The following is a 10,169-nucleotide window of genomic DNA, read 5'->3' on the forward strand; positions in this document are numbered from 1 at the left end:
AGCGCACACGCAAGCACAAATACACCCTCCTTGTGTGAGACCACGAGGCAGGGTTGCAGGGAAGGACAAAGAACAGGCAACTTTAAGGATGTCCACACTGCTGCCCAAAGCATGAGCCCATACCCCTCTTTCTTCATCCCTCTTTTCCCATCTCCCAATCTCTGCTTAACACACCTCAGACAGGGGCAGCGGTCTGAGGGGCAGCGGTCTGAGGGGCAGCGGTCTGAGCTCCACATTGACAGTATGAGATGTTTAGTGAGAATCAACCACTTATTTGTGTTCACTCTGTTTTCATAATGGTTGTCCCACACCCTTACATACTGACAGTGTTTTCTGCAGGGTATCGATTTTCAATCAGTGTGAAAGTAAACTGTATTAAAGAAGTCTATCACAGATACTGTATATACAGTGCCCTCAGTAATTATTGGGAAAGCGACAATTTTGTTGTTGTTTTGGCTCTGTACTCCAGCACTTTGCATATGAAATGATACAATGACTATGAGGTTAAAGTGCAGACTGCCGCTTTAATTTGAGAGCATTTTAATCCATACCAGGTGAACCGTTTAGAAATTACTGTGCTTTTTGTACATAGTCCCCCCATTTTAGGGGACCAAAAGTATATATTCACTTATATGCATTAATGTAGTCAAAGGTTTAGTATTTGGTCCCATATTCCTTGCACGTATCAAGCTTGTGACTCTAAAAACTTGTTGGCTGCATTTGCTGTTTGTGCCCAATAGAAATGAATGGTAAATAATGTATTGGGTCATTTTGGAGTAATTAAGAATAGAATATGTTTCTGAAAACTTCTACATTAATGTGGATGCTAACAAGATTACAGATAGTCCTGTATGAATCGTGAATAATAATGAGTGACGCACAAATATCATACCCCCAAGACATGCTAACCTCTCACTAATACAATAACAGAGGTTAGCATTTTATATCATACCCCCAAGACATGCTAACCTCTCACTATTACAATAACAGAGGTTAGCATGTTATATCATACCCCCAAGACATGCTAACCTCTCACTATTACAATAACAGAGGTTAGCATGTTATATCATACCCCCAAGACATGCTAACCTCTCACTATTACAATAACAGAGGTTAGCATTTTATATCATACCCCCAAGACATGCTAACCTCTCACTATTACAATAACAGAGGTTAGCATGTTATATCATACCCCCAAGACATGCTAACCTCTCACTATTACAATAACAGAGGTTAGCATTTTATACCATACCCCCAAGACATGCTAACCTCTCACTATTACAATAACAGAGGTTAGCATTTTATATCATACCCCCAAGACATGCTAACCTCTCACTATTACAATAACAGAGGAGGTGAGCATTTTATTTGTATTTATTTTTTATATGGGACCAAATAATAACTTTTGACTACTTTAATACACATATAAGTGAATTTGTCCCAGTACTTTTGGTCGCCTAAAAAGGGGGGACTGCGTACAAAAACTGCTGTAATTTCTATACGGTTCACCTGATATGGATGAAAATACTCTCAGATTAAAGCTGACAGTCTGCACTTACCTCATAGTCATTGTATCATTTCACATCCAAAGTTTTTGAGTACAGAGCCCCAAAAAATTACTATATATTACAATACAGATGTTCTATGCTAAACCGATTTAATGCAACCTCTCTGATTGTCACTTTCGCAATGTGTTCTCAGTTTTAAATCTTCTAGCTTCTCCTGAGCCGAAGTCTGTCAGCCGGTCGGTCGGTTGATCTGGGCAGGCAAGGTGAACGAAAGTATCATCAACTCTTCGCCTTTTTACTATTCTCGTTATCGGGGGATCATGTCAATCGCTTGTTCGCCAAGGCATTGCCCTCGTTCTTAACAATGTCTCAGCAAAGGGAAAAACACTAATGAAAATTTCGTAACAGACAGTCCCTTCCCACACGGACGGGTCTGTGTCACCTCGCCTCGAAACTGAGTGTTTTTCCATTTTAAAAATTTTTTAGAAATATAAAAAAAAGGCTAGATAGAGGGAGAGTAATGGTGCTAATAACAGGTTGGAACACGATGCTTTGTGAACAGACATTTGACCCCTCTGTACTGTAGGGCGGCAGGTAGCCTAGCAGTTAGAGCGTTGCGCCAGGACCTGAAAGGTTTGAAAGTCGCTGGTTTGAATACCCGAGCTGTTAAGGTGAAAAATCTGTCAGTGTGCGCTTAACCCTAATTCTCTCCAAGGACACTGTACTACTATGGTTGACCCTGTAAAACACATTTCACTGCACCTACTCGGTGTATGTGAACATAAAACAGATTTATTTATTTTACTGTACTCTGTACCCCTTCTGTTCCCCTTTCTTTTCTCCATGTACTGTATGTGTTCGAGCGCAGGGAAAAATGATTGAAAGTATTTTAAAGCTCCAATACGGGTATCTTTTTCAGCACACTCTTTCACTTTAGTTTTTGAACTTTTTTTTGTTCATTGTTTTTCAAAAACCTTAGCTGTTTTTTTTTCTTTGTAAATGTTATAGCTATAAAAATGTTATATTTTTTAAATTGTGTGTCTGTTATATAATGTTCGCTAGAAATAATAATAATAAAAAAGCTTTATAGATTTATCCTGAATGAGGTGAATTTCTTCCCATATAAGATGTTGATTTGCTTCATGTCATTGGAAAGAGAGAATATCCAATACTCCCATATTATGGTATATCATTATAATTCCATCTTTCCTGTAGACCCATAGTAATCAAAACATTGCCATTAAACTATGGGAGCAGTCAAGCAGGGGGTTGAAACCAACATCATTTTCCAATTGTTTTGCTCTGAATAAAACCATTCTTTTTTCTGAACAGAACCATTCTAGATCACTTTCGTTCATGGTTCATGTTTCAGTTCTGTTCCCTGAACCGGTTCCAACCCCTGGTGTGCACTAATACTACTAATAATTGATGTCATAGCCAACACTTTAGTTCCAACACGACAAGAGAAACGTTTATTATTTAAATTATTTTTTATAATTTTTTATTATTAATTTGATCTGTAATCAGGTCTATACATCTGTGACAGGTTCAAACGTCACATTATGGACATGAAACCATTTATATGTTTACTAGACTGGCTGTACATACAGTGCATTCAGAAAGTATTCAGACCCCTTGACTTTTTCCACATTTTGTTACGTTACAGCCTTATTATAAAATGTATTAAATCTTTTTTCTCATCAATCTACACACAATATCCCATAATGAGAAAGCAAAAACAGGTTTTTAGAAGTTTTGGCATATTTATATACAATAAAAACTGAAATATTACATTTACATAAGTATTCAGACCCTTCACTCAGTACTTTGTTGAAGTACCTTTGGCAGCGATTACAGCCTCGAGTCTTCTTGGGTATGACACCACAAGCTTGGCACATCTGTATTTGGGGAGTTTCTCCCATTCTTCTCTGCAGATCCTCTTCATCTTTGCCTCATCCTGACTAGTCTCCCAGGCCCTGCGCTAAAAAACCTCTCCACATCATGATGCTGCCACCACCATGCTTCACCTTAGGGATGGTGCCAGGTTTCCTCCAGACGTGATGCTTGGAATTCAGGCCAAAGAGTTCAATCTTGGTTTCATCAGACCAGAGAATCTTGAATCTCATGGTCTGAGAGTGCTTTAGGTGCCTTTTGGCAAACTCCAAGCGGGCTGTCATGTGCCTTTTACTGAGGAGTGGCTTCCGTCGGACCACTGTACCTTCGGGCCTGATTGGTGGAGTGCGGCAGAGATGGTTGTCCTTCAGGAAGGTTCTCCCATCTCCACAGAGGACCTCAGGAGCTCTGTCAGAGTGACCATCGGGTTCTTGGTCACCTCCCTGACCAAGGCCCTTCTCCCCCGATTGCTCAGTTTGGCCAGACGGCCAGCTCTAGGAAGAGTCTTGGTGGTTCCAAACTTCTTCCATTTAAGAATGATGGAGGCCACTTTGTTCTTGGGGACCTTCAATGCTGCAGAACTTTTTTGGTACCCTTCCCCAGATCTGTGCCTCGACACAATCCTGTCTCGGAGCTCTAAATTCCTTTGACCTCATGGCTTGGTTTTTGCTCTGACATGCACTGTCAACTGTGGGACCTTATATAGACAGGTGTGTGCCTTTCCAAATCATGTCCAATCAATTGAATTTACCACAGTTGGACTACAGTTCTACAATAAAGTTGTAGAAAAATCTCAAGGATGATCAATGGAAACAGGATGCACCTGAGCTCAATTTCAAGTCTCATAGCAAAGGGTTTGAATACTTACGTACATAAGGTATTTCTGTCATTATGGGGTATTGTGTGTAGATTGATGAGGGATAAAAATGGTGTTATACATTTTTGAATAACGCTGTAATGTAACAAAATGTCAAAAAAGTCAAGGGGTCTGAATACTTTCCAAACACACTGTACATTTCATTCACAAGTTGATTATGAGATAAATGGAAGTTTTTCACATTGTACAAGATATTGTAAAAAAAATGCTTAAACAATGCATTGAAAAAACATAATGACAAAAGATGTCAAACATATACTGGCAAAATGATGAATTCTCTGTAGATTACAGCGCTGGAGGAATGTAACCAATCTCAAATTCATAGACAGCGCTATTGATGCGAGGACTGACCATCCATGATATCAAAATTATAGGTTTAACCATGTTTTGAGGCTATACAGTGTTTGTTTACATTTACTTTGTTTACAAACATTGGAGTAAAACAAGCTTATATTTTGTTGAACTAACCTCATGAGACATTAATAAGTTATATTCTTCAATAATCATTGGGTTCATATCCTACTTTTTTATAGGTTTCCTTTAATGGATGTAGCAACTGCAGATTATCCCTTTAAGAAAACTATGTGACAAATATCTGTTCCAAGCATATCTGTGTCGTATCATATTGTTCTCTGTGCTCTTAAGGTTGAGGTATATGTTTCTTTCCACAGGTCATACACTAAGCCTACACTGACCGTGTCTTGAGTCTCCACTCACCCCTCATCATGGCTGGCTAAACTGGGACAGGAGGGGCCACCAGGGAGGACTGGTGATGTTCCCCAGGGGTTACTCAGAGGGGTGTCCTGGGTTCCTTACCGCTGGGGCAGGGGGTGTGGCTGACCCTCTCCCTCTTCCCCCATGGTGTTGTGTGTGTGAAGGCGTGGTCTCCCCTCTGTCCCCATCCTCGGGCACCTATGCAGTAGGTTGACAGCAAACAGGGGCACCACCTGCACACGAAGACACACAGACAGGAAGACATTGTCACTGACTATGACTACGAGGACCTCTGCTGGTAGCTGGAATACCTGCGATTTACTGCTCGACTGGCAGGGAAAGACCTGGATTACTATATAACAATAGAAGATTCAGCAAAGGTTCAATTGCTGTATGTAGCACAGGAATTCCCTAATCTACAGTGACTCCTGACCCCATCCCATTAGCCACCTGTGCAATGATCAGTTTCCTGGTTTTCAGTTGCCTGGCGTCAGGAAACTCCTCCCCAAAGCAGAGGTCAATCTCATAGCGAGGTTTGGGTCCCGCCCCCTGGATATAGTCCTGGAGCTCTGTGGAGAGATACGGGAAGGGATGGAGAGAGAGAGGGGGAGGGATGGAGAGAGAGATAAGGAGAGGGATGGAGAGAAAGATAAGGAGAGGAATGGAGAGAGAGAGAAGGGGAGGGATGGAGAGAGAAGGGGAGGGATGGAGAGAGAGATAAGGAGAGGGATGGAGAGAAAGATAAGGAGAGGAATGGAGAGAGAGAGAAGGGGAGGGATGGAGAGAGAAGGGGAGGGATGGAGAGAGAAGGGGAGGGATGGATAGAGAGATAAGGAGAGGGATGGAGAGAAAGATAAGGAGACGAATGGAGAGAGAGATAAGGAGAGGGATGGAGAGAGAAGGGGAGGGATGGAGAGAGGGAAGGGGAGAGATGGAGAGAGAAGGGGAGGGATGGAGAGAGAAGGGGAGGGATGGAGAGAGAGATAAGGGGAGGGATGGAGAGAGAGATAAGGAGAGGGATGGAGAGAAAGATAAGGAGAGGAATGGAGAGAGAGAAGGGGAGGGATGGAGAGAGAAGGGGAGGGATGGAGAGAGAGATAAGGGGAGGGATGGAGAGAGAGATAAGGGGAGGGATGGAGAGAGAGATAAGGAGAGGGATGGAGAGAGAGAGAAGGGGAGGGATGGAGAGAGGGAAGGGGAGAGATGGAGAGAGATAAGGGGATGGAGAGAGAGATAAGGGGAGGGATGGAGAGAGAGATAAGGAGAGGAACGGAGAGACAGAAGGGGAGGGATGGAGAGAGAGATAAGGAGAGGGATGGAGAGAGAGAGAAGGGGAGGGATGGAGAGAGGGAAGGGGAGAGATGGAGAGAGAGAAAGGGATGGAGAGCGAGAGAAGGGGAGGGATGGAGAGAGAGAAGGGGAGAGATGGAGAGAGATAAGGGGATGGAGAGAGAGAGAAGGGGAGGGATGGAGAGAGAAGGGGAGGGATGGAGAGAGAGATAAGGAGAGGAATGGAGGAAGAGAAGGGGAGGGATGAGAGAGAGATAAGGAGAGGAATGGAGAGACAGAAGGGGAGGGATGGAGAGAGAGATAAGGAGAGGAATGGAGAGACAGAAGGGGAGGGATGGAGAGAGAGATAAGGAGAGGAACGGAGAGAGAAGGGGAAGGATTTAGAGAGAGAAGGGGAGGGATGAAGGGACAGAAGGGGAGGGATGGAGAGAGAGAAGGAGAGGAATGGAGGTACAGAAGGGTGGGGATGGAGAGAGAGATAAAGAGAGGGATGGAGGGACAGAAGGGTGGGGATGGAGAGAGAGATAAGGAGAGGGATCAGAGAAAGCAGAGGAGGGATGGAGAGAGAAGAGGCGGGATGGAGAGAGAGAAGGGGAAGGATGGAGAGAGATAAGAGGAGGGATGGAGAGAGAGAAGTAGAGAGATAGAGAGAGAGAGAGAAGGAGAGGAATGGAGAGACGGAGGGATAGAAGGGGAGGGATGGAGAGAGATAAGGAGAGGGATGGAGGGACAGAAGGGGAGGGATGGAGAGAGAGAAGGAGAGGAATGGAGGGACAGAAGGGTGGGGATGGAGAGAGAGATAAAGAGAGGGATGGAGGGACAGAAGGGTGGGGATGGAGAGAGAGATAAAGAGAGCAATGGAGGGACAGAAGGGGAGGGATGGAGAGAGAGAAGGAGAGGAATGGAGGTACAGAAGGGTGGGGATGGAGAGAGAGATAAAGAGAGGGATGGAGGGACAGAAGGGTGGGGATGGAGAGAGAGATAAGGAGAGGGATCAGAGAAAGCAGAGGAGGGATGGAGAGAGAAGAGGCGGGATGGAGAGAGAGAAGGGGAAGGATGGAGAGAGATAAGAGGAGGGATGGAGAGAGAGAAGTAGAGAGATAGAGAGAGAGAGAGAAGGAGAGGAATGGAGAGACGGAGGGATAGAAGGGGAGGGATGGAGAGAGATAAGGAGAGGGATGGAGGGACAGAAGGGGAGGGATGGAGAGAGAGAAGGAGAGGAATGGAGGGACAGAAGGGTGGGGATGGAGAGAGAGATAAAGAGAGGGATGGAGGGACAGAAGGGTGGGGATGGAGAGAGAGATAAAGAGAGGGATGGGTAGGGAGCTAGGGCCACCATCTCACCATGTCACATCTGTTTGCTACACAAAAGTTGCTTTTGTAAGGCCCCTACCCTTCAGAAATATAGGTGTGTCCAGCAGCTTGCAGGTCCTCTCCCTGTCCAGTTTGTTGGGCCTGTCTGTGTGTTGGGCCAGAGGGCCACTCCAGTACACCCTGCCCTGGCAGAACCTCTTGATAAACACCCCGTCTGGAGCAACCCACACCAGGACGCCCCTCTCCAGGTGGGGCAGCAGGCGGCCCATGGCCTCAGCTATGCCCGGGGGCAGAGGGATGACCCCTGGAGGGGGGAAGGGGACCTGTTGGGCTGTGCAGGGTCCATAGATCCTCTCGTTCCCCAGGGGCACCTGACCCTGCAGGAGGAAACAGCCGTCTGGGGTGCTGGTGGTCACATCCACTACTAGCTGGCCCTGGTAGAACAGACACACCCGCACACGCAAGTCTGGACACACACACACCGACGCAAGCAAACACACACACACACACACACACACACACTAATGAATCAATCAAGCATCAACCACCCAGGTAGAAGAGAAAACTGCGGGAAGAAGTATTTATTTTGTTCTGATTTTTCAGGGAGTGCTGTAGCAGCACCTCTACTTCCCGTGGCTGAGCCAGCACTACTGAGACCCTCCAGGCTCTCGTTTGAATGATACTGCAGTGTATGGGTTGTCTTACCAGAGATCTGTGGTGTAGGGACGACTATGGAGAGAGGAGCAGAGCCGTCCCTCTGAGGAGTCCCTGTGTTGGACCAGTAGTACACATGGTCCCCTGCCAAGCCCTCTAGAGGAGAGAGAACGCACACACATATATCTGACTCAACATTGTTCAGTTATTCAGATACCAGTCACAAGTACATGGAGGATGATACTGACCTCTGGAGTTGACCCTTCCATCCCTGGCCTCTGATTCACTATTGCAGCCAAACTGAGGGGACACACATATTTACAGCAAATAATCTGACTTGTAGAACATTCAGTGCAAATGTGCAAAACTTAATTCATTTGTAAATGTAAAGTTATTGCAACCATTGTCCTCTAGATGGCAGCAACTATAAACCTGCTGTGTTACCTGTGGATGGTGTGTGACAATGTTCCTCAGTGGAACACTGGAGCGGCTGGTCTGGATGATCACCTGACTCTCAGGCTGAGGAGATTCTGAGACAGAGGAGGAATAGAGAGTAAATAATCACACGTTTAACCCATAAAGGGCTCTGAGCTCTCTACACCAGAGCTTCATGAGGAGACAGAACATTGCGGCTACTGGTACCTGAGTCTCTGCCTGTCTCTGGCTCTGCCTGGATGTGGTAGACCTTGTAGGGCTCAGATACATCTAATTGGCTGCGCTCTGGGACTTCTTTGAAGTCTGTGCTCTTGTTGAAGGCACAGCGGAGACGAGTCTTCCAGGTGGTTGGATCTGCCTTGTCTCTCCCCTCCCGATACTTCCCCTTATACACTGCCCACGCCTGGTATGGACACACACACATAAACACATGCACACACACACAAAGAAGGATATGAGTGCCAAAAGAGAAACACAGAGTATGTTAATGGCTGATGAACATAGAGGAAGAGTAACACATGCACTGATATGCACATGGACATCCAAATCAATGCATTAATTAGGTCTATATCAATAATATTGATCAATCTATTAAAGAAAATTAGACTAGACACACTGACAATCTTGGGTGAAAAAATGTATAGAAACAATATACATTCTAACCTTGAATAGTGCTGCATCTTCGTTCAGACTATAGTCCTGTTTTGCCGCGTGTTTCCATGGGATCCTGAACATAGTTTTGTCTTCGTTCTCCCAGGTGAGTCCTGCATACTTTCCACTGTCTATCTGCGCTATCAGCCACTCTCTCAAACGCATTTTCTTGACCGGCTCATCCATCTTCAAAATACATATGAAACAAATAGGCTACTACCAAAAAATCTAAAAGTTGTAGTTGTACGTGTAGACCACAAGTAGACCTAATCACATGATCCCTCTTTGCACATAGACTATAACATGCTAATACAAAATGATTAATCAAAATAAATTGTTAGCAAAATAAAACGTCTTTGTTTCAGTTAGGCTATATCAATATTTTCCTGTATTCATTTCAGCACAACGAATATGACCATGGAAATGTCCCCAAGAAAGCAATCATCAAGCACTGTAGAAGTGCTCAGGGCGCCTTTTTAAATGAAAATGAAAGTAAAACGTGGGCTAAAGCAAAGATTATCTATGTGAGAGTACTTTCAGTTTCCGACTAGATTTGTAGGCTACATGCCATAGGCTCAGTTAGCGCCCAGAGTGCAGGGAGGTGTGAGATTACAAAAAACAAAACCATTTTATCCTAAATACATTAGTAGAATAAGTAATTTTAGCTTACATATTATTTTGTAAAACAAGACATCTCTCTACCTTATATAGGCTTACAGTCCGTTCAGTTATGATCAAATATCGCATGCCATTATAGCATTTCGAAACAATTGATGTCATCTATTATCAGTTACCATCTGAAGTCATCTATTATCAGTTACCTATCAGCCTAG

At 44.4% G+C, this 10,169-nt stretch overlaps 1 protein-coding gene across 1 annotated transcript; it reads right to left on the reverse strand.

The window, feature by feature from the left end:
- Nucleotides 1–4,801: 4,801 nt before the first annotated feature.
- Nucleotides 4,802–9,843, reverse strand: LOC115168386 (interferon regulatory factor 4). The gene is made up of 8 exons (XM_029723604.1): nt 9,349–9,843; nt 8,893–9,088; nt 8,695–8,780; nt 8,499–8,550; nt 8,302–8,406; nt 7,676–8,062; nt 5,443–5,561; nt 4,802–5,225 (listed from the first exon to the last, which is right to left on the reverse strand). The coding sequence occupies exons 1-8, from the start codon at nt 9,520–9,522 to the stop codon at nt 5,091–5,093; spliced, it is 1,254 nt and encodes a 417-aa protein (XP_029579464.1). The 5' UTR covers nt 9,523–9,843; the 3' UTR covers nt 4,802–5,090.
- Nucleotides 9,844–10,169: the final 326 nt, after the last annotated feature.

This window comes from Salmo trutta, chromosome 30, assembly GCF_901001165.1.
Source record: "Salmo trutta chromosome 30, fSalTru1.1, whole genome shotgun sequence".
NCBI lineage: Eukaryota > Metazoa > Chordata > Actinopteri > Salmoniformes > Salmonidae > Salmo > Salmo trutta.